This window comes from Coregonus lavaretus (assembly GCF_964263955.1).
Source record: "Coregonus lavaretus genome assembly, chromosome: 37".
In the NCBI taxonomy this organism is placed as follows: domain Eukaryota; kingdom Metazoa; phylum Chordata; class Actinopteri; order Salmoniformes; family Salmonidae; genus Coregonus; species Coregonus lavaretus.
The window spans coordinates 15388165-15415186 of record NC_140024.1 but is presented as its reverse complement, the minus strand read 5'-3'; the positions used below and the strand labels follow the sequence as shown (position 1 = coordinate 15415186).

General features: G+C 43.1%; 3 protein-coding genes across 3 annotated transcripts; 1 reads left to right on the top strand and 2 right to left on the bottom strand.

Moving 5' to 3' along the window:
• The first annotated feature begins 2666 nt into the window (after window positions 1-2666).
• On the top strand, window positions 2667-7004 carry LOC311111131 (lysosomal protective protein-like). The gene is made up of 11 exons (XM_084153819.1): window positions 2667-2990; window positions 3678-3789; window positions 3934-4071; window positions 4297-4455; window positions 4775-4866; window positions 5027-5111; window positions 5236-5385; window positions 5569-5723; window positions 5850-6012; window positions 6139-6228; window positions 6373-7004. Exons 1-11 carry the CDS (start codon window positions 2815-2817, stop codon window positions 6454-6456), a joined length of 1404 nt encoding a protein of 467 aa, XP_084009945.1. The 5' UTR covers window positions 2667-2814; the 3' UTR covers window positions 6457-7004.
• A 1225-nt stretch (window positions 7005-8229) lies between these two features.
• On the bottom strand, window positions 8230-16792 carry LOC311111238 (sodium-coupled neutral amino acid transporter 7-like). Its single transcript, XM_084153952.1, has 12 exons — window positions 16709-16792; window positions 12184-12687; window positions 11990-12043; window positions 11744-11888; window positions 10915-11059; window positions 10644-10742; window positions 10395-10452; window positions 10166-10280; window positions 9893-10040; window positions 9604-9803; window positions 9475-9526; window positions 8230-9376 (listed from the first exon to the last, which is right to left on the bottom strand). The coding sequence occupies exons 2-12, from the start codon at window positions 12436-12438 to the stop codon at window positions 9259-9261; spliced, it is 1389 nt and encodes a 462-aa protein (XP_084010078.1). The 5' UTR covers window positions 12439-12687; window positions 16709-16792; the 3' UTR covers window positions 8230-9258.
• A 1962-nt stretch (window positions 16793-18754) lies between these two features.
• LOC311111786 (aspartate aminotransferase, mitochondrial-like) lies at window positions 18755-25356 on the bottom strand. Its single transcript, XM_084154617.1, has 10 exons — window positions 25225-25356; window positions 22106-22262; window positions 21315-21443; window positions 21158-21217; window positions 20749-20910; window positions 20452-20556; window positions 20067-20217; window positions 19780-19945; window positions 19430-19580; window positions 18755-19267 (listed from the first exon to the last, which is right to left on the bottom strand). Exons 1-10 carry the CDS (start codon window positions 25305-25307, stop codon window positions 19145-19147), a joined length of 1287 nt encoding a protein of 428 aa, XP_084010743.1. The 5' UTR covers window positions 25308-25356; the 3' UTR covers window positions 18755-19144.
• Between the last annotated feature and the right edge of the window lie 1666 nt (window positions 25357-27022).

Here is a 27022-nt window from a genome sequence, read left to right as displayed (position 1 = left end):
ATATATATATATATTCTGGACTGTGATATTGCTCTTTCTGATATTTCTTAATTTCTTGTTTTTATTATTACTTTTTTGGTTATTGTATTATTTCTATATATTACTGCACTGTTGAAGCTAGAAACATTACCCTTTCGCTGCACCTGCGATAACATCTGCAAATCTATGTACACGACCAATAAACTTTTATTTGATTTTGCCTTCTATGGAGTTTCCTAGCCACTGTTCTTCTGCATCTGTACTGCTTGCTCTGTGGGGTTTTAGGCTGGGTTTCTGTAAAGCAATTTGTGACAACTGTTGCTGTAAAAAAGCTGGTCTGAGGATGGAGTTGTCCCAGATTTCAGCCTCTTCTTTGGCAGGACAGTTTCAAAAGCCCTACCGCTTTGCAGTGCGCCTGACGAGCAGCGAGTGAGGGTGAACTACCCACAGTCTCCACATGGGAGCACTAGTTCTGCCAGAGATAGGGAGATCTTACTCTGTTATTCATTCACCTTCAGCGGTTACTAGTTCATACAAAATAAAACTAGAGCAGTAATTTAACAATGTTTCGCCCAATATTTAATGCCTTATCATCTGTGTTAGCTTCTGTAAGGATCAGATATGGGAATGATCATTCAACAAGTAGATGATTCAGTATGCTTTACCATGTATTTTGTAATACATTCCATTGTTAAAACCATTCGATTGGTGTTTCTATTACAGATAAATCATTCTATATTCTTTCAAAGTGTTTGTAAGGAAAATAACAATTGTTAAAAAAGTGATTTTGATTCACATTTTTGACTGTTGATTTTATTTCCTCCGATCCCCCTGCATCTATAACTCTTGTTTGAGGACAGGTGTCTCCGCCCCAGACAAAAAAAGTATATAAATCTTTATATGAGCTTACTCAAAAGTCTTGCAGACTGACGTTCAGTGTAGAGATAGGGTGCACACGCAAAAGTTTGTTCTTTACATTTATTCAATTCAATATATTTCTGGCCTGTTTAACAAATAGAGACACATCAGACAGACACAGGTGGAATTGAAACATTTAAGAGAATGGATTGAAAGGCAATTTAACAAGAAACTCATAAACTCATAAACATCTCCACTCATAAAACGTTATATGTGTCCTTATCAGAGAAGAGTGACTTGTCCTCCGATATAAGCAGCAGTAATCATGTCTGGATCTTTTCTGGATTTCAGTCTCAGCCAGCAAGAAACGCTAGCCACATGGTGTAATGAAAGCTGGAGGAGGCCCTGTCTAAGCAGCTGGCTAGGAGGCCTCAGATGGCTTGTCCTCTTCTGACTGTGATGATTTTACTATTATTAAAGGGTGTGTAGAAAAGGACTGTGAAATCTTGGTGGCAAAGACATACCCCTTTACACCTTTTCCCTTTGTATCAATGAGACACTGATTGGAGTCACCTGAGAGGGAAAAGAGAGAGACGCAGGGCACTATTCAATTACATATAAGTACATGATCTGTGTTACTATTCTGTCAGATACTGATACATACACACATACTCAAACATGGACACAGTAACACAGGGGGGAAGATGGTGGGATGGGGGTTAGTAGGGGTCACTGTGTCTCAGTTCTCCGCAGGCTACAGAACAAGCAGAGCCTGGGAGAGAGAGAGAGATTCTGTAGCACTACAGCGTAACCCCAGTTGTCACACACAGACCCAGGGGCTTAATAATAGTGCACACGCACACTTTAATAACACCAGAAAACACACACTGAGGTATAACATTCAATAGTCAATGGACCATATTTAAACTTGTTCAATTTAGGTCTTAGGCTATGTATTGTTAGTGCTTGACTTGGACTGAAATAGGTGCTGGTAATCATTTTGGGTGCCGGTACTGTTTATATTTAGGTGCAAGAGCTCCACAATACTTTTAAGAATAATATTCTATAAGAGGTGCAGGAGCTCAAGCAGTAGAACATTTGAGGTTCCAGTACTCAGCTCCGGTGAGCTCCTGTCTAAGTCAAGCACTGTGTATTGTCTAACTGTTGATGTAAAAGGTATAACATGCAATAGTCAATGTATAACATGCAATAATCAATGGACCATATTTAAACTTGGTCCATTGACTATTGCATGTTGCCCTAGGCCTAGGCTATGTATTGTCTAACTCTTGATAGCTTACCATGCAAACATATGCATAATGTATATGCATAGCATCACTTTAATCATGCATTTTCCAGGGGTATTTTTCCAGAGACCCTTATAAAAACGCATGACTGATACTCACTTGTCTTGTTTGTTTTTACTCTTTTACTGGCCTATTGAAAACGATCAGGTCGACTACAGGCTACCATTTTCTCTGACACTCATCCACCAATGCACATTGCCACCTAATTATACCACCCTCACATTCTTCATTGTCATGTTACATCAAACGTTGATATGTTAAATGTTACGCCATGATGGAACAATGTTGGCAAATGTAGCCAATTCTTGGTAGGCCTAGTTGTCATATTTTTCAGAGCTCGCCATAGTTGTTTTGCTGCCCGCTGCCATTTCGACTGATTAACATATTGAGTAATTAAAACATCGAAATGCCCGTCCTTGATATAACTGAGACACCGGCAGACGGCAGTCATTATTAAAGCAAAAATGTAGCCAATCAAATGAAACGCAATCGGGTGATGAATTTGAAAACAAAAGATCGATCACGTGACCAGAGGTACAGCTAGTAGTCATATGACCTGTAGTGCTTCTATATACAGGCCATAGACACAGCAATTGTTACGCACACAGGACTTCGACACAAGCGTTTGAGGCGAACATCGTTGGTGCATTAGGCTGGTTTCGTCCTCGACATGACTAGCATGTCTTTTGTTAGTTTGGTGGTGTGTTTCCTTGCTGTTTCGTGTCTTACATGGGCAGACTACGCCCCTGACGAGGTAACCGAACTACCGGGAATGTCGTTTAAACCAAACTACCGGCAATGGTCGGGCTATTTGAAAGCCAGCCCTGGAAAGTTTCTCCATTACTGGTGAGTATCAGTAATGCCATACTAACTAACAACTTATAGTGTTTGTTCTGGTTGGGGATGCTTTCAGAAACTCCAGCTCGTGCACAACATCAGTTTGCTACAATATGTATCAGTGGGAATCGGTTTATTCCAAATGTGTGAAATAATAAATTAATCAACGCATGGCATAAATAACCGTATTATCTTTTTAAAAAGTCATCAAATAAACTTACAAGAGTGACTATTGCTCAATAGTAAATTAATACATACAGTAGTTATTACAGAGACAACTGAAGATTGTTTAACAAAATACAACTTCAAATAGAAAGTCAGACAGGCAGAAGTGGAAACACTTCTGAAGCTGGACTAGATTATTGTTTATACTTTCTCTTTTACTACTTCCTCCAGCATCGGTAAAGCATGGTGTTGTAGCTTGTACTTTCATTGAGACGTTTAAGAGCTAGAACACCCTTTGCCATAAGCTATGAGAAGTTAATGAATGACAAAATAACACATGACAAACTTTTATTCTAGTGTTCTACAGGCCACACACATACTGTACACACACGTCCACGTAAGCACACATTAAAGTAATCAGCAGACACTGTTGTACCTGGGGTCTAGAATTAAGTGCGGAGTGCACCAAGTGTGTCTTCGGGTGCTCCCTATCTCCCGTTAACCTGGCCCTCTACCTCCCTGCTCCCCCAGGTTTGTGACCTCACAGAGGGACCCACTGAAGGACCCTGTTGTGCTGTGGCTGAACGGAGGGCCAGGCTGCAGCTCGCTGGACGGCTTTCTGTCAGAGAATGGCCCCTTCCATGTGAGTTCTCCCACACCTTACCTTTTCAGCATGAGCTTAGCAGGACCTGTGATTTCAGTTTGTGCCTGTGTGTCCCAGTGTAATCTTATTGTATGCAGCAATTCTGAGTCACACAGAATAACAACATAATTTTGTCTCCCTCAGGTGAATGATGATGGGGCCACTCTGTATGAGAATAAGTTCAGCTGGAACAGGATCGCCAACGTTCTATACCTAGAGTCCCCTGCAGGTGTGGGATACTCCTACTCTGACAACCAAAAGTACAAAACTGATGACGACCAGGTGAGCTCATCAAGGTCTCATTCGGGAGAGTGAAATGCATTGAATAAATCGGACATGATTATATACCTCTTGTCATAGAAATACAGTGTGTATAACAGACATGCCTATCTGAACTTTCCAGTGTTGTGCTCCACTGACAGTGGCTCAGAAATAAATAATGCAGTTCACGCTTCCTAATTGAATACTAAAGTAATAGTAACTGATTTATCTCCCCCTTACTATTAGGTGGCTGATGACAACTACCTAGCTCTGCAGAGTTTCTTTGCCAAGTTTCCAAACTTCACACAGAATGAGTTCTTCATCATCGGTGAGAGTTATGGTGGGATCTATGCCCCGACACTCAGCCAGCGTGTAGCCACAGGGACCGCAAAGATTAACTTCAAGGTGAGTTGATTCACACACCGACTTAATTGTTTTGAGTGGATTCCCCTCTTACACTCTAAAAAATAAATGCATTGTTGGTTAAGGGCTGTAAGTAAGCATTTCACGGTAATGTCTACACCTGTTGTATTCGGCGCATGTGGCAAATCAAATTTGATTTGATTTGAAAATCAGAAGACTGAGCATAAAAGTTGAAAGCAATGTGATGGAATTCTATCCAATCACCTGTCAATGATTATGAAGAAAAGGAGGCAAGGAGAGGATGCCATGAATCTAATATGTATCTGCCAGTTATAAAGAACTCATTTAATGTGTTTGTCAGGGCTTTGCAGTGGGTAATGGCCTCAGTAGCTTTGCCCTGAATGACCAGTCTCTGATCTACTTTGGTTACTACCATGGCCTCTTTGGAGAACAGTAAGAAACACACAACACATTCACTCATGTGGGACTGTGTTGCTATGTTTACATTACTAGAGATAATTCCTTTCAAAAGCCCCACAACATATGTATAGGCTTGTCTGATGCTTCTGTTACAAGACATTGCAATGTGTTTAAGTAAACTATCCTCTTGCAGACTGTGGACAGATCTGAACACAAACTGCTGCGATAAGGGAACCTGTAACTTCTTCAACAACAGCAAGGAGGCCTGCAAGACACTGGTACACATGGACACACTTTTACAAACAGATAAGAAGTATTATACATCAAATACAGAAATTGGGCTACTATTACATGCGCAGGTTTAACATAGAAATGTGTACTTGTCCTTTCTTGCTCTCTCAGTTGAGCCAGGCCTTTAGTATTGTGTATGATTCTGGGCTGAATGAGTATGCACTTTACCTGGACTGTGAGGGTGGCGTTAGGGCCAGAGCCTATGAGAGGAGCATGAGCCACCTCTTCAGGAACTACAGGAAGCACTGGGACACCTTCCAGGTAAGTGCGCCCCCCCCCCCCCCCCCCCCCCCCATGGAGGAATACAGTGTTCAAGTCCATCCTGGCATTAGATATTGATAGTCTTGTGTTCAGAAGGGTTGTTCCAGTTATTCTCTAATTATGTTTGAAGTGGTTATGATGGAAGATATTGGTGTGTTATGTAAGTACTTTGTGTCGCTGTAGCTGCTGAAGGTGCCGTCCATCGCTGGCCAAACTCCTTCGGTGGGTGAGGTCCCTCCTTGCATTAACAGCACAGCTCAGATGAACTGGCTCAACCGGGGTGATGTGAGGAAAGCCCTACACATCCCTGATACACTTCCGCCCTGGGACATCTGCAGGTATATTACACAAGTACCCACACATCCCTAACACTCAGGAAGTCTAAATTCAGCAAAGGAACACCTAAAACCTGACAACAGTAAACTACCTACAAAATGACATCTTTACCATAACTCTCTATGTAGTGACGTGGTGGGAGGACAGTACACCAACATCTACCCGACAGTGAAGGATGTGTATCTGAAGCTGCTGTCTCTGGGGGTGCGGGCGCTGGTCTATAACGGAGACACTGACATGGCCTGCAACTTCCTGGGAGACAAGTGGTTTGTGGAGCAGCTCAACCAGAAGGTAAGGCTCTTGAAGACTGGTATTTGGGTCATGTGGCATAGAGATTTGTATGCTGGGTTGCAGGGTATTTGACATGTTTGTAACTCACAGGGCATGCATTGTGAAGACTTTTTCTTTCATTTCCAGACAACCACCAAGTACCAGAGCTGGATATCTGATGACCAGATTGCCGGCTTCTACGAGCAGTATGGAAACATCACCTTCCTGACTGTGAAGGTAAGCACTACTTAGTTAGCATATTGGCATTGATTCACTGTCTTCAGACTCATTAACACACCACAGACACATTGTATATGTTCATAAAGATTAGTGGATGCAACAGGGGAGGCTGCTGCGTTCTAATCCCATCCTCTGTTTCAGGGCGCTGGTCACATGGTGCCGCAGTGGGCTCCAGGCCCCGCCTTAGACATGTTCCAGTCCTTCCTGTCCAACAAACCCTACTGAGCATTCTCCTGGGGCTGCTTCCAGTGTCAGTAATGGAACTTATTAGTTGGTCAGGATGATGGCCCATTTTTCTCAGGGAGGGTTGGGTGGAAAAGGGGATCTGTTCAATGTTTTTGTATTGTTATCAAATGACATGTTTCTGTTGCACTCCAAGTAAGCTCAGTAGATCAAAGCAAGTGCACACACTTATCAGTGTTGGGGACTAAGCCATTTCTTAATTTCAGTAAATGTATCATTTTACTTTTCTTGAAGCAAACTACATATTAATAGCCTTACAGAAATGTTTTGATGTGATCCACCTCAATCTTCCTTTAGTGATGCTGTGCAATCACTCTGGTTGGCTTTAACTGATTAGCAGCTTATTAGTCTCATCAGAACTGTCATTTGCCTTTTGTGAATTTCCTCATGCAGTTTTTTAAATCAGGGGTTTTCAGTTGTCACTACTTGGGGGAGCTGAAATGCTGTGGAACTCAAATAGCCAAAAGGCCAATCAGCACTTTAAAATAATCTAACATTCTTTGTCTTTCAAATAAATGCTTTTTATGAAACCATTTGTATCTCATTTAATTTTAAGAGCATTTTTTAAAACATGGTTAATTAACAGAACGTGTAAACACATCCAAGTAATCTTAAGTGACTTGTTAAGTTGCGTCAAATCTGGTATAGGAACAAAAAGAGGTCAATACACGTCTTCTAAAATAGACTAGTATTTTAATTAATGCAAACACTTGAATTGGTAAATATGATGTTCGTATATATGGGCCCACTGGAAAAACCACGCAGGGCAGTCAGAGAACTGAGCCATTGTTATAAGTTCTTCTTTAAATACTCTGACAGAGATAGTTCCTGCTCCAAGCAGGCCTATCAGAGTAGAGACTGAGCGTGGTTTAGACTTACTCAGCCTATCGTTGGCGCACAGGCTGGTCCCAGACCCTTGGCGCTTCACTGTTGCCAGGCATTAGTTATCTCCACAACTTGTCTCGAGTCAGCAACCTCAGACAGTCTGTTTCTCTCCACTGTAGCAGAACACATGTCCTTGAGCGGTTTAACAAAGAGGCAGTGTGTATGTGAGTCACAAGTCTTATCTCATCCTACCCCCTAACGGTTCCCCACATTAATCACAGCTTGTTATATTAAACAATCTATATCAGTACAGTACAAACCTATTATGTTTAATCATTAATGCTTTCTTATTTCCAGGGATGGTGATTGAGCACCAAAAATCCCATTCTCAGCCACCATCCAGAAGATGCAGTACACAACAGGCCAGTCAGTCAGCAAATTTAATTGGACAGGCGTTTTCAAACGGGTACTGCAGGGGTCCGCAATTACTTTTTTTGGGAGGAAAAATATTGGTATTTTAAATAGATGTAATACTGTTTGAGAACTAACAATCAAATAAAAGATAGACAGGGTTTAAAAAAAGGCATTCGGGGCACATACCCATTGATTTGTTTGAGCAGAGGAACAAAGCATTAGTCATGGCAAAATTGTCTCGGCTCCATGTCACTGTAGAATTGCTGGAAATTGGCTAGAAAAATGCTAAATTTTCTCCCAGCTCAATTGATTTTTTTTTATTTTTTAATTGCTGATTTTTTTCACAGCAACATTCTCTACACCACCAATATACCTTTCTAGCTAATAGACTGGTCAAACTGTCTACCAAATCTATTCATTTTTAAATGATTATTTTTACTTGCCATAATCATTCACCTGATAAGACTAGATGTTTTACTAACACGAGGGTTTAGGACAAAACTATGACAATCTGAATTCAATGACAAAACCATCATGTTTATTAAAATGTAGATTGATAACAGGAGAAGTCAGGATTACGACTGCTTATTGTTCAACCAGATGACTAAATTGGTTCAGTTCAGAAAAAAACGATTTCCCTTGGCTCCAATTATGGAATACAAATCATAAAACAATAAAAAGTAAATGCATTTCAAGCATTTCCAATCTCATTCAAGTAATTCTAAAACAGTCATTTCTGCCCTGAGGAACAATCCCTTTGAACATGATAGCTTTTTGTCCCTTAAAGCTAGGCCCAATACAATCGTTTAACTTCAGGAATCAGCTTAAGACCCCAGACTTCTGAAATCTCAAAGGCATTCAAAATCGCTTAAAATTATAATACACTTGCCACATTACAGGTTTAAGAACTACAATTTCAGGATACGTCTTCAAACCACTTGATCATTGGAATTGTAAAAGTAATACAAAAATGGATGGAAATGTTTGGCCACATTCTTAAAACAGTATGTTCATTACTCCTCAGTAACAACACCTATCAGAGAGAGGTACCCAGGGGGAGAGGTACCCTCTCCCACTGCCCAGTTTCTTGAGGGATGGGATGCCACCTGTAGTGCAGTTGTGCATGCTGGGCCAGCAGGGAAAAGCATAGGGAGGGGCTGAGAATGTCAAGACGGATTTGGTACTGCTGCCCACAATGGGGCAAAACACAGGACTATTCCCACAATATAATTAAATAAAAACAGCAACATAAAATTGGCATAATCTTTTCAAAAGACAAGATAGGTCCCTTGTCAGTGGTTGCTCTCAGGACTCTCATCCAATCCTAGAGCATCGCTCCATGGGTGACGAGTGCTATGGAGCGGTTTCATCGTCAGGGAGACAACGAGACGTGCGGCATGCAGGAGAGGTCACAGGAGGGAGTGTGTTTGCATGTGTGTTGGATCCTCCACATCCTGATATAAGTCAATAAAGTTCAGAATAGCAGCATAGACCTGCATCCTCCTCCTCCTCCTCATCCAGCAAAGAGTCTTGCTGGTCAGAATTCTATTGGCTGTCCGGATAGTGGATGATGTCTTGATAGATGGCATTGGCGGTGGTCTGGCCAAAGATGAAAGCGCCGATGGTTACCATGATGACACCGTAGACCACCATCCCATGCCAGCTATGGAGAGAGGAGATCAGCGTTCACTAACAGTCACATCAGGAGATTTCTTCATTTACATTTCTTCAATTATGTACAGGTAGTGAGTCTCGTCTTACCTAGCAGATCGGACCTCTGTTTCTGAGAGCTTTGCCTGAATCAGACACAGACCTGCAGGGGAGAGCAGACAGGCATTATGCTTATTGCTGATATAAACACATTGTAAAACACACACACACTGGTCATACCTGGGAAGACAAAGATGAAGCAGGCTGCCAGTCCTCCGATGAGGGAGATGACTCGGCCAATGTCGGGGATGAAGAGCGCAAGGACGAGTGTGATCGTGAACCACACAAGCGTCTGCAACACCCTGCGTCTCCGCTCACGCCTCACACACAACTCCACCTGCTCGCCGCGGAAACGGAGCCATAGCCCCTCAAGCACCGCCCTGAAGAAACAAGTTACACAACAATGTAGCATTGAAATGGCATGGGTGGCACACTTTGTGCTTTGTAGGGTAAGGTTAAAGTGTCTCACCGGCCACAGAAGTGTAGAATGGGATAGGAGGTGATAACACAGATTACGATGAAGGCTCTTGCGATTGCCATGGCGATGTCATTAGGAGGATATGACATCAGCACATCCTGACTGACGTTAGACCCAAATGACAGAAAGCCACAGACACCTGAGACAGGGAGTATGCACCATTAACACATCAACAAATCACACAAGAAATGAGCCATGCCATACAACAAAACCCAATGCATTCAGAACTGACTGTAGACCCACACACTTGACGAACACACACACCTGTGCCAGTGTAGACGAAGAGGCAGATGATCATGCCGACGGTGACCACACCTCCCCAGGGCTTGATCTCACTCCTTCTCATGCTATTAAACACTGGCACACTGCTCACATGACACTGAGAGATAGAGAAAGTGAGAGAGATTGTGTGAGGATATTAGTAATTTCAAGCATTTTTCAATCAAGTAATAGAAATAGCCATATGCACACACTCACAAACACAGACAGATACCTGGAAGCCAAAGCAAATGGTGGGCATGGCGTTCAACACTGCACTCCAGGAGGACGGGCTGTAACAGACATACTGGCTGATCAACACAAACAAAGCATGATGGGAACTGTAGTTTGATGTAGACTGTGCTTTAATGAAAGGCGAGTGGGCTGAAATGCAGTTTCTGAACTCTATGTCCCGTCTGGCACCATGGGTGTAGGGAACGGGTCTGAATGAGTGGGAATTGTATATGTAGTTCAGTTAGCTTACCTGGTTGGAATGTAGCCGGGGGTCATCTCTTTATCAGGCCAGATGTATTTCAGGATTACCACAATGGTGACATACCAGGTGCCAACAACACTCAGGGCACTAAAAACAGGAGAACAGCACTATCACAGACTGACCTGTATTCATACAGCCTACTGATAATAAGCAGGCTTCAAATTCTAATTCAATCATCAGTTGTAGACTAAAGGGTGGTGTGGAAAAGTGTACTTGGTAAATTTGTAAACGTGTATTTGTTGGATGCAGCAAGGCATACCTGGCGTATTTCTGGAAGCCAATCTCTTTGGGGATGGAGAGAGGCAGAATGACCAGGATGGCAGTCACACAAATGGTGAACTTACGGTCAATGTACCAGTGACCACCGACCACACCATCTGGCAAATGAGCTATTGCAGCTATCACTACAGAAAGAGAGAGATAGTGAGTAGAGGAAGTGAGAGAGATAGAGGAAAGGCAGAAGAGCAAACAGAACATTCCATTGACTAACGTCTTATTTAAAGTAGAATTGTTGTAGTGCAGGCTATCTGATAGCAGGGTCATAGTCCATCTGAGGCTGACCTAAGGTGGCTTTCCAACCGGTCAGCACTTAAAGCCTTAATGGCCATTTCATTATGACGGCACATCTAAACAGCTGAGCTAGAGAGGATCTCATTCCAAACTCCCTTGGTTCTTATCCACAGTGATAATAACCCTTTCTGATTACACTAATACAACACATCAACAAACACACAGATAGTGTGATGGTGCAACAGATGAAGTTAACCTTTTTTGAAGGTACAAAGGAAATGGAAAACAACTGGTGAAAAAGGCTAGCCAATGCTACAATCTGCAACTTTGAGTGAAATGACCTTCTGTTTCGTCAACTGTGTGTGTGTGTGTGTGTGTGTGTGTCATTCTGTTACCAAACTTTGCATCTGCACTGCTCTTCAAGTAAATGCATCCATAAGTGTCCAGATATCTGTGTCCTTTTGAATTGTTTGAATTCTTCGACTGTAATTCGATTTGTGGATTCAAATAAAGTACTTAAAAATGTGTGTGTGTGTGTGTGTACACATGTTCATGATCTATGTGTGAGAAACACTCACAGCGGTCCAGCTGGTCTCCAATGACAATAAAGAAGGCAATGCAGGTGCCAAAGGTGTAGACGGCAATGGCCACCTCACAGATTACCCCTGTGACCTTCCCACACGATGCCCGCACCACCTCCTGATAGGTGCCCTCATTACTGACCTAGGCAAAGAGCACAGGGTCACTAGGAAGAGTACTGCTGGATAAGAATGTCTTAAATTGTCAATTGTGTGTTCGTAAGGGGGGGGGGGTAACTTACTAACCTGGGAGCAGTATGCCAGGATCACCAGACCGCTGATTATGAAAATCAGCATGGCCTACAACACACAAAAACAGGACGTTTTATCAAATACATCCCTGTATAATATATATATGCAGTATTTCTCACTTCTGCTCCTGGAGTGCCACAGTGTGCAGGCTTCGGTCTCAAAAGTGTGTGTGTGTCTGTAGCACTCACCATCTGTAGCACCACCCCTGCAATCACGCCTCCAGCCATGTTGAAGGCGGCGGGAAAGTTGAGTAGTCCTGCCCCCAGCGCAGCATTCACCACAATGAAGACAGCGGCTGTGGCCGACACCCCTCCACTCCTCTCCCTGTCTGACACAGGGGGCCGAACGGACTCCACACTGGGGCTCTGCAGTAACCAAGCTCTCTCACCAGCATCTTCACTCCCAGCCTCGGCCCAGTCCCCCGCCTCACTGTTAATCGCCATGGGACACCACCCGGCTGGCACAACCCCAAAAACCCTACCTAAAACACCCCCAAATTCACCCTACTCTGTTGAACACAGACTTCAACACTAAAGAGCTGAGTTGAGGGTATTCATAGTTTGGGTTGAGGGGTCAGTCTGAAGGTTGAAGGTTTGTTGTGGCTCTTGTGACATTCAGGACACAGATGACTGCTTGTCAGTTTATCCTCAAAGTGGATGTAGTGTTACCCAGCAGTCAACCCTTTCTTCAATCTGCAACAAGACAAACACACATTACAGCGTTGGCCTTCTGGACACCTTATCTCAGCTCTCTCTAAGTGCTTACTACCTAGGTATGAAATTGTTATTTTCAAATACAATCTCTTTTTGGGCCTAGTTGTGGTCAATTTGCGGTGTTCAAAATTATTATAATTATGTTCCGGCCCCCCGAACATTCGCTCCGACAAAAATCGCCCCTCGGCTGAATCTAGTTGCCTAACCCTGCATTACAGCATCCCTCTGAAACACATTCTAAAGAGACATGTGGTCATTAGTTTTAGATAGGTCTGATCCCAAGAGATGTTCACTTCATATCCCTGAGAAGCATTAAAGAGTAGGATCACAGTACAGTGGACTTCAGTGATCAGGGTCACTGTTCTCATGATGACACGGTGTCTCACAGTAGATAACTGTTGTAAACCTCACTGTCAGGCGTGTGACCTACACACTAAACAGGCTAATTATTGTGCTTGTCAGAGGCTATGCATTTTTGTAGGCATTCAGGTAGGTAAGCTATGTCATGAACATGTTGATTGTAAGTCATAAATGATAATAGGCTATATTGAAATACAAGGTGGATAACAACTTAATATCACTTAATTTAGTCAAAGGGAAATAGACTACATACTTTTCTTACCTCAATTATTTTGTCGTCATTTTAGTAGTGTTCACAAGTTGCTAGGCAGAGGTGGTAAGACCATAAACATCTTACCTACGTACTAAAAGAGGTGGTAAGACCATAAACATCTTACCTACGTACTAAAAGAGGTGGTAAGACCATAAACATCTTACCTACGTACTAAAAGAGGTGGTAAGACCATAAACATCTTACCTACGTACTAAAAGAGGTGGTAAGACCATAAACATCTTACCTACGTACTAAAAGAGGTGGTAAGACCATAAACATCTTACCTACGTACTAAAAGAGGTGGTAAGACCATAAACATCTTACCTACGTACTAAAAGAGGTGGTAAGACCATAAACATCTTACCTACGTACTAAAAGAGGTGGTAAGACCATAAACATCTTACCTACGTACTATAGACCATAAACATCTTACCTACGTACTATAGACCATAAACATCTTACCTACGTACTAAAAGAGGTGGTAAGACCATAAACATCTTACCTACGTACTAAAAGAGGTGGTAAGACCATAAACATCTTACCTACGTACTAAAAGAGGTGGTAAGACCATAAACATCTTACCTACGTACTAAAAGAGGTGGTAAGACCATAAACATCTTACCTACGTACTATAGACCATAAACATCTTACCTACGTACTATAGACCATAAACATCTTACCTACGTACTAAAAGAGGTGGTAAGACCATAAACATCTTACCTACGTACTAAAAGAGGTGGTAAGACCATAAACATCTTACCTACGTACTAAAAGAGGTGGTAAGACCATAAACATCTTACCTACGTACTAAAAGAGGTGGTAAGACCATAAACATCTTACCTACGTACTAAAAGAGGTGGTAAGACCATAAACATCTTACCTACGTACTAAAAGAGGTGGTAAGACCATAAACATCTTACCTACGTACTAAAAGAGGTGGTAAGACCATAAACATCTTACCTACGTACTAAAAGAGGTGGTAAGACCATAAACATCTTACCTACGTACTAAAAGAGGTGGTAAGACCATAAACATCTTACCTACGTACTAAAAGAGGTGGTAAGACCATAAACATCTTACCTACGTACTAAAAGAGGTGGTAAGACCATAAACATCTTACCTACGTACTAAAAGAGGTGGTAAGACCATAAACATCTTACCTACGTACTAAAAGAGGTGGTAAGACCATAAACATCTTACCTACGTACTAAAAGAGGTGGTAAGACCATAAACATCTTACCTACGTACTAAAAGAGGTGGTAAGGCCATAAACATCTTACCTACGTACTAAAAGAGGTGGTAAGACCATAAACATCTTACCTACGTACTAAAAGAGGTGGTAAGACCATAAACATCTTACCTACGTACTAAAAGAGGTGGTAAGACCATAAACATCTTACCTACGTACTAAAAGAGGTGGTAAGACCATAAACATCTTACCTACGTACTAAAAGAGGTGGTAAGACCATAAACATCTTACCTACGTACTAAAAGAGGTGGTAAGACCATAAACATCTTACCTACGTACTAAAAGATGACAAGTGTCTGCAACTAGTCAGCCTCAACCCGCTTTAGATTTTTCTGGAAGTTGAGGTGATTTAATGTCTTGAACATTTTCAAAGCCCCTTAACGGAAAATATACCCCCAGCAGGACTTTCTTTCAGCCCTATTTTAAAAAGGGATACTTTACCTACATTTATTATGATTTTTTATCAAATCCTTAAAGGTGCAATATGCAGAAATCGCACCACCATTTTCTGGTTGCAAAAATTCTAATTGTTCACCTAATTTCAGTTTATATGACAAAACAAGCCCTCAGTGTAGAGAATCATTGTACCATCTAAACTGCTGTGAAATATATTTTAGGTTGTTTGAAGCTGGTGTACAAAACTGAAAGTAAAAGACGCAAAAACGATACTTAAGAACGGGAAGAATAGAAACCGCTCCTGTCTCAGCCTCCAGTATTTATGCTGCAGTAGTTTATGTGTCGGGGGGCTGGGGTTAGTTGGTTATACCTGGAGTACTTCTCCTGTCTTATCCAGTGTCCTGTGTGAATTTAAGTATGCTCTCTCTAATTCTCTCGTTCTCTCTTTCTCTCTGAGAACCTGAGCCCTAGGACCATACGTCAGGACTACCGGGCATGATGACACCTTGCTGTCCCCAGTCCGCCTGGCCTTGCTGCTATTCCAGTTTCAACTGTTCTGCCTGCGGTTACGAAACCCCTACCTGTCCCAGACCTGCTGTTTTCAACTCTTAATGATCGGCTATGAAAAGCCAACTGAGAGACCTGAGCCCTAGGACCATACGTCGGGACTACCGGCCGTGGTGACTCCTTGCTGTCCCCAGTCCGCCTGGCCTTGCTGCTATTCCAGTTTCAACTGTTCTGCCTGCGGTTATGGAACCCCTACCTGTCCCAGACCTGCTGTTTTCAACTCTTAATGATCGGCTATGAAAAGCCAACTGAGATTTATTCCTGATTATTATTTGACCATGCTTGTCACTTATGAACATTTTTGAACATCTTGGCATGGTTCTGTTATAATCTTCACCCGGCACAGCCAGAAGAGGACTGGCCACCCCTCATAGCCTGGTTCCTCTCTAGGTTTCTTCCTAGGTTTTCGCCTTTCTAGGGAGTTTTTCCTAGCCACCGTGCTTCTACACCTGCATTACTAGCTGTTTGGGGTTTTAGGCTGGGTTTCTGTACAGCACTTCGAGATATTAGCTGATGTAAGAAGGGCTATATAAAATAAAATTGATTGATTGATTGAAATATCGCACATATAACATATCCCGCTTCTAAGACTTGCTTTCAATGAGAATGACCGATCTATGACTCACATTTCTATGTGAATTTGGTCAGGTCACCCAAAAAGTTACATGTTACAGCTTTAATAATTTTAATCTCTCAATGTTAATCTCAAAGTACACCGATTGATGCATTTAGCTATTGAAATTACATTTCTTCTTCCAGGGGAGGATGCCCACGGACCCCCCTACTAGTGTTCCCCTTCTGGATTTGGGCTAAGCCCCCAATGTCCTCAAATCATAGAAACGCCACTGGAGCTACCTAAACAATAACAAAGCAAAGAAACATTCATAAAATACAGAAATTTGGTAGCTTTACTAATAGTCAACTTTGCATATAAAGCAGCTGAATCTTAGATTCAGATCTAGCTACAGGCCTAGAAAATCACAAATCACGACAATGATCCTGATTGGTGATGTTATTATAACAAAGTGGACACCGGCACCGCATCATCGTCAGCTGTTGCTAGCTGGCTGATAGTTTTCGAAAGCTGCTACCGACCTCCCTATCTACATATTCTTTAACCAGCTCAGTTAAAAATATGAAAATACATATAATATATTCAAATACTCGATAAATACCTCTCTATTGTCTCTCCGATGCTTGTGTTTTTCTGCAACAACCGCACGCGCAGTGAAATTCCTGCTGAACAAGCAAGGATGGCATGTGACTTGATTGGGATGTGATCATGTGACGATGTAAAATGACATCATTAAAAACGAAGTGCATGGTGGGAATTATAGTTTACTGCCACGAGAACAAAGCAAAATCATGCCAGAGGGTTTTCGCAGGGTAGATACTGCAGCACAGGAGGCTGCTAAGGGGAGGATGGCTCATAATAATGGCCTGAACAGAGCGAATAGAATGGCATCAAACATATGGAAACCATGTGTTTGATGTATTTGATACCATTCCACCTATTCCGCTCCAGCCATTGTCACGAGCCCGTCCTCCCCAATTAATGTGCCACCAACCTCCTGTGTACTGCAGATACATCTTCAAAAAATGAGAGTATTTTGTGTCTAAAAAAACAATGATTTAAGTAGTAAAATCATGTCCTACACTGTAGTCCAGTGGTTCCCAACCAGGGGTACTAGGACCCCTGGGGGTACTTGAGAAGATTCATGAGACCATAGGCCTACTGGTAAAATGCACATGAGGGGGTACTTCAGGGGTACTCTGGCCAGAGCAAAATTCAGTTGGTGGTACAGTAACTGAAAAAGGTTGGGAACCACTGCCGTAGTCCAACGGTATCAGTTCAGTTTCTTACATTTGGCTTGACAATATTCATTTCAGAAAGAACTACAAAATAAGCCCAGTTCTCATTTCAATGACAGATATTTTATTAATTGTTCAGAGAAAGACATGACTGATGCTCCATATAGTTCTTTTTTATTTTGCGCTAACCCTAACATTGTGAGAGAGCAGCTTATCCTTTATGAGTAGACAGCAGAAAGGTGCATTTCCCTGCACAATCTGTCTTGTTACAATCAGAAAGACACACACAGAGAAAATGTTTGAAGGCTGATCCATGGAGCAAAACACTGTCTGTACAACTTTTTATATGTATTAATAGAAGTTCTATAACCTCTTGGTTCTGAAACGGATGGGATAGGAGTCGCCCAATGATCTAAATAACACACTTGTGAAATGCCTTCTCTTGTGGAAATACAAGAGCACCGTCATAGGAGTCTATCCTTTTAAATCTGCAATTTGTAACTTTTTGGACAAAATTCACATAGAAATGTGAGTTATAGATCAGTCATTGTAAGTAAGTCTAAGAAGCAGTAGATCTGTTCTATGTGCGCTATGTCTATGCTTCTCATTTTAAAGTTTCATTTTTGCATTTTACTTTCGATTCTGTACACCAGCTTTAAACACAACATTTTTGGTTATTTAAGATATATTTCACAGCAGTTTAGATGGTACAAGGATTCTCTACACATTACTTGTTTTGTCACAAACTGAAATTAGGCGAACTATTAGAATTTTAGCAACCAGGAAATGGCGGAGCGATTTCGGTATATTGCACCTTTAAAACCTCATAAACCAAGTTCTTGGGAGGTGAGAGAGACATTCAGTGGGCATTTAAGACTGGCTGGCTGACTGACTGCTCCCTCATCAACACTTAGCAGAAATGCAGTAGACCCTGCTCTTAGTGCAAAAAGCACAAAACATGTACAGCAATTGTTATTTTTTTTTATTTATTTTTTTTACAAACAAATACTGAATATGGAAGACAAGATAATGCAAGTGGCAATGCAAGAGACAGAGGCTGAGTGAAAGGACTGATTGATCATACATTATTGTCCATTTCTAAAGCATATTAAAATATCAATGACCGTATCTCATCTAAAAGTAGTGCCAGACAATCTTACAACTAACTGCTATCTGGAAATGCTGAGTTTTCTGCTACTCTACTGGTGTTGAGGAAAAGTTGAACTTTCACATCCTACAGAAATATGCAATGACAGAGTTCACAATTCATACACACACACATGCAAAGAGACACAGACAAACACACACTACAGCACCCAAGTGTTGGTAAACTCATCTGTAGCCTGACAGCAATTTGGACCACAGCAGGCAGAGCAGGTTTAAAAAGAGAATATACATCTATGCTAATATGACATTATTAAGCCATTTATTCAGTTAATTCATATTAAACTTTGACATACAATAAATAAGCGTAGAAGAGAGACATCAGACATCAGCTCATTAGTGAAATGTAGGGCAGATCATTGGGCCATCACTAAACAACCTTTGACATGGTGGCCTCGTTGGAGAGGTCACAGGGAACTAACCGTTAAACAACATCCCTACCCCGAGGAGGGTTGAGGTCAAAGTTGAACTTGACGATGAACAATTGACAGTCTTAAAGAATGTCCAGCTCCTCTGTAAGGGCTGGGCGGGGAGTAAAATGACACCAAATGCTCTTTATTTAGGTTGTGACGTAGTTTTTTATTCGTTGTGTCCAGCGCCACCGTGCCCCACCGTTTCTCCCAGCATGCTCCTTTTTACTTAGTGACGGCGTGGATTCCGTGCGCCAGGTATCCCACGTTGCCGGAGGTGACGCCTGCCATGGAGATTCTACCATCCTTGGTCATGTACACTGAAAACTCCTTAGTCAGACGCTCAACCTGGGGGAGACACACAAACACCTGGCGTCAACACAATATATCATACTAGAACTGAATTCCAACTGATGAATATGACCAATAGGAATATAATAATGTTGTCTTATAAGGTTGTAAGGTACAGGTGTGGATATAACGAGTGGGTGTGGTCGTTTGTGTTTGTACCTGTTCAGGCTTGAGGCCTGTGAAGCAGAACATGCCGATTTGGTCGATGACGTGCTGCCAGTTGTGAGTGGAGCCCTCGCTCTTCAGGTTGGCCGCCAGCTGCTCCCTCATCTTGATGATGCGGTTGGCCATGCCGTGGACCTCCTCCAACCTGTGTAGAGAGAGAGGTTAATCAGGGGGGTTGATGAAGAAACAGAATGGAAGTTGTGTGTAGAGACAGGAGACCACTCCAAAAGAGAACTCGGATACCTTCCTAGGCAGTCAGCTAGATTATGAAATCACAGCATCAGCGAAATGGGCAAACAATACATGTTTTGGGGTGCTGTGTGTTTGTGTGTATGTACACTTACCATATTTTATAAAGGTCTGGTGTGTTGAGAATAGTGGCAGCGATTCTGGCTCCATTCATTGGAGGGTTGGAGTAGATTGGCCGGATCAGAATCTTCAGCTGAGACTCCACCCTCTTTGCTTCTTCTGCATCGTTACACACCACAGTGAATCCTCCCACTCGCTCACCTGTCAAAACACACACACACACACAGGTAAGATACCACACCGGTGGGAGAATCTTTTAACCATTCTCCTATTTCAATACCATAGTTTGTGAGTGAGATTTTGTCTGTATAATGAGACTGACCATAGAGGCCCATGTTCTTGGCGAAGGACTGAGACAGGACAATGTTGTGGCCCTGCTCGATGAAGTGACGAACAGCCCAGGCATCACGATCAATATCTCCACTGGCAAAGCCCTGGTAGGCCATGTCAAAGAACACCAACAGGTCCCTTTTCTGAAGGAGGAGGAGAGGCAGAACAGGGGAAGAGGTATTACTAGGACCATGTGTGTGTAAATAGTTATCTGGCACAGTAAAAAATGTCAGTCTTTACACAAAACACCAGTAGGCACTGGGCAGAAAAGTTATTCAGCGATAGAGATCCCAATAGTGACAGAGACTTTAGCCAGTTGGGGCCTTTACAGATAAATCACCATTGAGGTATTTCATTTCTATGGTAAGCACACTCACCTTCACCAGGTCAGAGATCTCCTTCCACTGCTCAGGCTTGGGGTCCACACCGGTGGGGTTATGGGCACAGGCATGCAGCATGATCACACTCTTCTCTGGCATTTTCTGTATCAGAGGGAAGACAGTGTTACCCAACATTCAAATCAGATTCTCATGATGAAAATAGACCACCACACCTTAACCTTATTAAGTCAACATTCAACAATATAAAAACAGATCTCAGAAGACTTGTTAATGGTCCTCCATGTCAGTGTGGAATCATACAACCGCACCTCCCCTTTCTCATCCGTCTCTCACCGAGATGTCGTCGAGCGCCCCGTTGAAGTCGAAGCCGCAGGTGGAGGGGTCGTAGTAGCGGTAGGCTTTCAGCTGCATGCCAGCATCTCTGAAGATGGGTGTGTGGTTCCCCCAGGAGGGCTTGGGCAGGTACACGTCACGGGACGCACTGTGGAAACGAGACTAGAGAAAAAAGAGAATGAGTTAACTGACTGACACCATACACACTCCGCAGCACTACCGGTATGAAGAAATTACTGTTTTATAGAACACAATCATTTGTAATGCACATATATTATAGAGTAGGCAGTCGTTTCAGGCATGTATAGGCTGGTGCACTGCTCGAGGTGGCTATGGGCCAAAACGGAACTGTGGTAGTGCAGCTGCATTCATTATCTTCCTACTGATCTGTTAAGACGTGGGTCTTTACCAAAAAGTTGGCTCCGATGCGCAGAGAGCCGGTTCCTGAGATGGTCTGGACAGTGATGTTCTGAAGAGAGGAGAGAGATGTTAATAGAATTTCTATCATTCACTTAACACACCTACAGCAAATGTGCTTCCAAACTACCACCCACGCATCCACTCACCCTGCCACTCTTGAGGACCTCGCTGTCAGCCCCCAGGGCTAACTGAGCACAGGACTTGGTGAAGTCCCCCAGACCACCGATGGCCAGATACTCCTTATCCAACTGCTTGGAAGCAATCAGAGCCTCTGCCTAGATGGTAGAGAAATAGTGAGTGTGAGGGGAAGTAGAAAGGTTTTTAATGATGACATTTTCTCGGCATCCACTTCTTGACTGATCCAAAGCCCTACAAAATAGCATAACACACCCAGCTGGGGTTTAGCAGGGCTGCATGAGCTGAGCTCAGAATGACTGTGCAGAAATACTGTAATGTCTAACACATGGGTCTGCTGGAGCCTGCCCCTCAAACGCACATACATAAAAGTATGCAAACACACATCCACACAGTAATAGAGGTTCCGTTAGGGTATACATTATACGAGCTAAGCTCAGGATGACAGTGCAGAAATGCACCAATCAGAAACACACAGGCCTGTAACTCCACAAAAGCCTGTATAGTGAGAATCAGCTCAATAACACATGAAAACCACCTTCATGCTCCTACGTGTTTGTGAACTGATTCGGTTCTTATATAAAAGGGCTAATAGCAGTGTGACAGGATTGGCCTCTCACCAACGCTGAGCTTGGGATTACAAAACAATAAGAGCCGCTGTAGCTACTCACCTTTCCTCTGAGGAGTGAGCCTCAATACAATATGAATGGCAAGGTGAAACTGAGGATAGTTATCTAGTCCGTGTCTATGTGTGTGAATTTCAAACTCTGGGCAGTTACACTGGTTGTCATGGTATTCCTACCTTGCGGACACAATCGAGCACAAAGGGTTTGCCCTGGTCGTCCCTGTAGGCCCCCACCCCCAGGTTCATCTTCTTCGGGCTGGTGTCCCTCTTGAAGGCCTCCGACACCCCCAGGATGGGGTCAGGAGGGCCCATCTGCACTCCACCCCACCATGAGCTGCAACACAGGGGAGGGGGAGAAACAAACAGAATCAGCTTCATTTAACATCATTTTGCACACTTGTGTTCTTATTTGCTTCACAGTGGACACCAATGGATTCTTTTATTTTTCTAATCACTCAGTGTAGGCTAGGCCTATATTTCTCCAAGAAACTGGACTAAAACTCAACTGTAAACAGAACCGTACTACACTCTGCTCTAGAACGGTTGCTCTCACCCAACCAGAGGAGAGTAGCACCACCCACCCACAGTAGACCAACACTCTGGACTATGACCTGGAGAATGCCTGGTCATCCCCCAGTCCCTACACAGCGACAGGCTACACACACACACACACACACACACATATTACAAAATCACCACTACACACAGCTGAAGTCTGTTGAGGTGAAGGGCCCAGGTTGGATGGCATTAAGGGGAGTGACTAAAAGGGAGGAGATGTGCTGCACTAAATACATGAACATCTCTCTCCATCGCCACTACACTACCAGAATGACAGTTCTAAAGGGCAGGGGGAGAGTGGTAGAAACAAAGGCAACGATTGGTTCTTTGAAATTCAGAACAAACTCATTCATCATATCTTTGGATCTGGTCATTACAGCCTGGTCTTTCTTTCACACTGACCCCAACAAGCTGATTATCCACCCAATACTTTGCCCTTCCCTTTCAACACACACACACAGTAACAAAGACACAGATTAACAGCTCATGCGAAAGTCCGGCACTGCAAACATATGCTCTCACACACACACACAACGCAAAAAACTATTCCCTCCCCCTGTATGGAATGTGTGTTATGGGGAGGAAAGAACAGATAATTAGCAGGGGCCCAGTTCAGGAGCTAATTGCATTACACACACACACCCCAAACACATACTGCTTCCACATGACCTTGCCCCTGACCTCTTACACATGCAGGGCCTCTAATCTTACATATTCCTCTCACTGCTGTACTGGGGGTTATAGGCCTGCTGAGGCTGAACTAGAGATAATTCAAAGGGCTGCAAAGTTTAGAACATAGCATGGAAAAGTTGACAACAACACTCCCAACAGAGAATCACATCTGTTTTAGACAGCCTACATTTCTATTGGAACCTTCTGTAACATTGCACTCTCTAAAACTGTTGTGTCTGATGCTACTCACCAGTGTGTACTGGTACAGTAGTCTGTCAAATGTAGTGGTGACCCACTATGACTTGAGCAGTGATCCTCTGCTGCTCATTGAGATTCAGGTTCAACGGTTGTGTTCAAACACCCTGGAACTCACAGCTATACTTAGAGCCGAAGGCTTCGCAAAGGGCAGCAACGCCAAAACTGCAACACGAGACTATAGACAAGAATGATGACATGACACCCACCTCGAGCCTTAGGGAACACACTGAACAGTCACCTGTCATAGAGCCTGTTTACATAGCATTATAGAACCTCTTGAAAATGTGAACGCTTTCCTATGAGCGTCCATTGTCCAATAACAAAAAGATCTCAGGTGACTAAAATGTAACACTCAGCCAGCCAGAAACATTGGGACTGCACATTAAAATCAGATCCTGAATCAGTAACACTGATAACAAATATGAATACTTTTTATCTGATTCTGACAAATCTGTTATCAGAGTAAGAAGAACCTGGGTATATTATCGGCCTACCTACTGGTTCATACTGCTACTACTAACGGTAGCTAACTCCGTTCCGTACATATGTGGGCAACCGCGGCTGCAATGAAAACTAATGGGACTGCAGCGACTGTGTTGGCATCAAAATCCGGGGTGTGAGCTAAATTTCGATTCAGAGTTCATTGACATGGTAATGTATCAGCAGTTTGTGCGAGCTACATACACTCAGAACCTTAGTACATTTTAACTTGTGAGATGTCGAGCAAACATAAATATGCTTGGTATACGCTTCATAGGCCCAGGGAGTACACTGAGTCCTATTTATGCCAGCGATGACAGCACCAATGCGGGCCATCCAATGTGGAGTCACAGACTTGGATTTAGCCTGCTAAAATAATAAAATGAACTTGAATACAGACCGAAATTATTTTTGCATGAGAATAATGTAACACTGGGCGCACGGTCTTCTAACAAAAACCAACAGTGATGCAGTGTATTTGCAGATGCTTTTCGAACACATTGTCTGTTTTCCAGAGATGTGGAGCGGTATCTTATAAGCGAACTGAGTTTGCCCTCCAAGAAAAAAGCGAAAGGACACCGGTTACTGTCGTCACATCTCAGTAGAAACCGGGGCATCTCTTGGCCAATCAGCGACCAGGGGCCTGTACACGATAACCAATGATCACGCTAGAATTTGGGAGCTACGGTATGCGAGGGAGAGAATTTGGGAGCTACGGTATGCGAGGGAGATCAAACAGAAAAAATACGTCGAATCTCAAAGGCTAAATGCCACTGCGACCCTAAAATATAAAAAATGCTTGAATAATTTACCTTTCATAGGAAGAACTGAATGATCACTATGATACGATGACAACATACTGATACACAGCCACTGAATACTGAATAATATTTTTACAGAGCCACCAAATAACAGTATCAGTATCCATGGCTGGAAAGTAACCTTGCCAAGTTCGATTGTAAGTGAACTGGTTGAGTCTTGAAGTCTACACGTATGACTTGACTAAAGCCAAAAATATGAACAGGCAATTTCAGTCACGACAGGTGGCGGATGGATGAATTCGAGTTTCAGTCTGTTAGCTAACTAGCTATCCAAATCAAATATAATTTAAATATTAGGTAGATAACTAGCTAAACTACAGTGAGAGAAGTAAGTGCATGACCACTTCTGACTCCGTTCAGTAAACTTGATGTTAGACCACTTGAGTCAGAGAGGGCATGGCTAGCTAGCTTGCTAACTAAGTGTTGCTAGCTATTAATTCAATGTCAAACTACCAAAGTAGCTACGTGTCAAACATGACAGTGCAGAGATTGCATGTCTGGTATTACCTGTTACGGGTAGACAAAACTCCCAAGGATGGTGAGAAAGTCCCAATACTGGAGATCACTTTGCTGGACTTCAACAGAGCCATGGTTGAGCAGGGGCGCAGAGTGACGGAAAAAGCCAAGAGTGAGGATATGAATGGGAGGGACAATAGGGGCAAGCAAGCTCGCAGGTCTTCTTCTTCTATGGTATTATGGCGGTCCGCAAACAAACGTTAGAGGTGCATGCCGCCGCCAACTGGACGAGGGTGAATAAATTCAATCGCCACGGCAGAAGAGTAGTGTGTTTGAAGTGGAGGGAGTACATGGCTTAGCATTTCTCTCAAAGAGGCAAAAAATAGATTTTGGCTTGAAAAAGTTGAATATTTTAAGAAGGAGTCGCAGAAGATCGGTTTGAATCTGTTTAAGCAAGCAATAACAAGGGAGAGGGTGTCGAGGAAGATTGGTGTCAAGTTCAAACAGAGTGAGCCAGACACCAGTTTGATCTCTGGAGGTGAAATGGTAGGGGTAGAAGGTCTTGTGAGGAGCTCGGAGCCCGAGCTTTGCATTGATGGACATAGTGGGATATTTGATGGACTGGGAGTGGGATTTTTGAAGAGGGTGGAACCAGGCCTTTTGGCTGATTCATGGGTTTAAGGTTGGGAGGAAAGATGGTGGTTGCTGATGAGTCGGTAAAGGTAACCCGAAGTTGACTTTTTATGTTTTTTTGTGTTTCTTCAGATCAGAGGGAGCAGGCACTCCGTGCGAGCCAACTTGGGTAAATATCTGTTTCTTGCTTTGCTCTTAGGAACAGGGCACCATTGAAAGGAGTGATTTCTGGGGTGGCGTTAAGTGTGGAGGTGGAGCAATTGAAGTTGAAGATTACTGGTGTTTGTGACGCCCACCGTTTGGTGTGACAAAGACCCGGTGGTAAGCGTGGTGAAACAGAGGAGTCACTGTCAACCTTTTGAGTCAGAGTCTTTACGCAAAAAGGTCAGGATATATCAGTTATCTTGTTAGAGCGTTTGTGCAGAAACCACTGCACTGTTTCAGGTGCACCATTTACGGTCATAATAATAATATAATAATAAGCCATTTAGCAGACGCTTTTTATCCAAAGCGACTTACAGTCATGCGTGCATACATTTTTGTGTATGGGTGGTCCCGGGGATCGAACCCACTACCGTTACAAGCGCCGTGCTCTACCAGCTGAGCTACAGAGGACCACGGTCATGTCGCAGCAGTGTGTAGAAGGTAGAGTCCAAGATGTGGGAAGTGTGCAGGAGGGCATGGGATAGAGGATTGTGTCGTTTCGGTAGATAAAGTTGTGTGTGTCAACTGTAGGGGTGCTGGGGATCAGAAGTGTCCAGTTCAAGAGAGGCAGGTTGAGGTGGCTAGAGTCAGAGTAGTGCAGAAGGTGTCTTATGATGAGGCAGTGAAGAAAATAGAGGAGGATGGGTCAAGACTGAGGGATTCTGAGAGGATCCCTGTGAATTGTAGATCTGTGCCAGCACAGAGGAATAGACCAGTGAGTGATACAGTGAGTGACCCGTAGCACTGACGTCTGTAGCCATGAAGTGCTTTGAAAGGCTGGTCATGGCTCACATCAACACCATTATCCCAGAAACCCTAGACCCACTCCAATTTCCATACCGCTCCAACAGATCCACAGATGATGCAATCTCTATTGCACTCCACACTGCCCTTTCCCACCTGGACAAGAGGAACACCTACGTGAGAATGCTATTCATTGACTACAGCTCAGCGTTCAAGACCAAAGTACCCTCAAAGCTCATCACTAAGCTAAGGATCCTGGGACTAAACA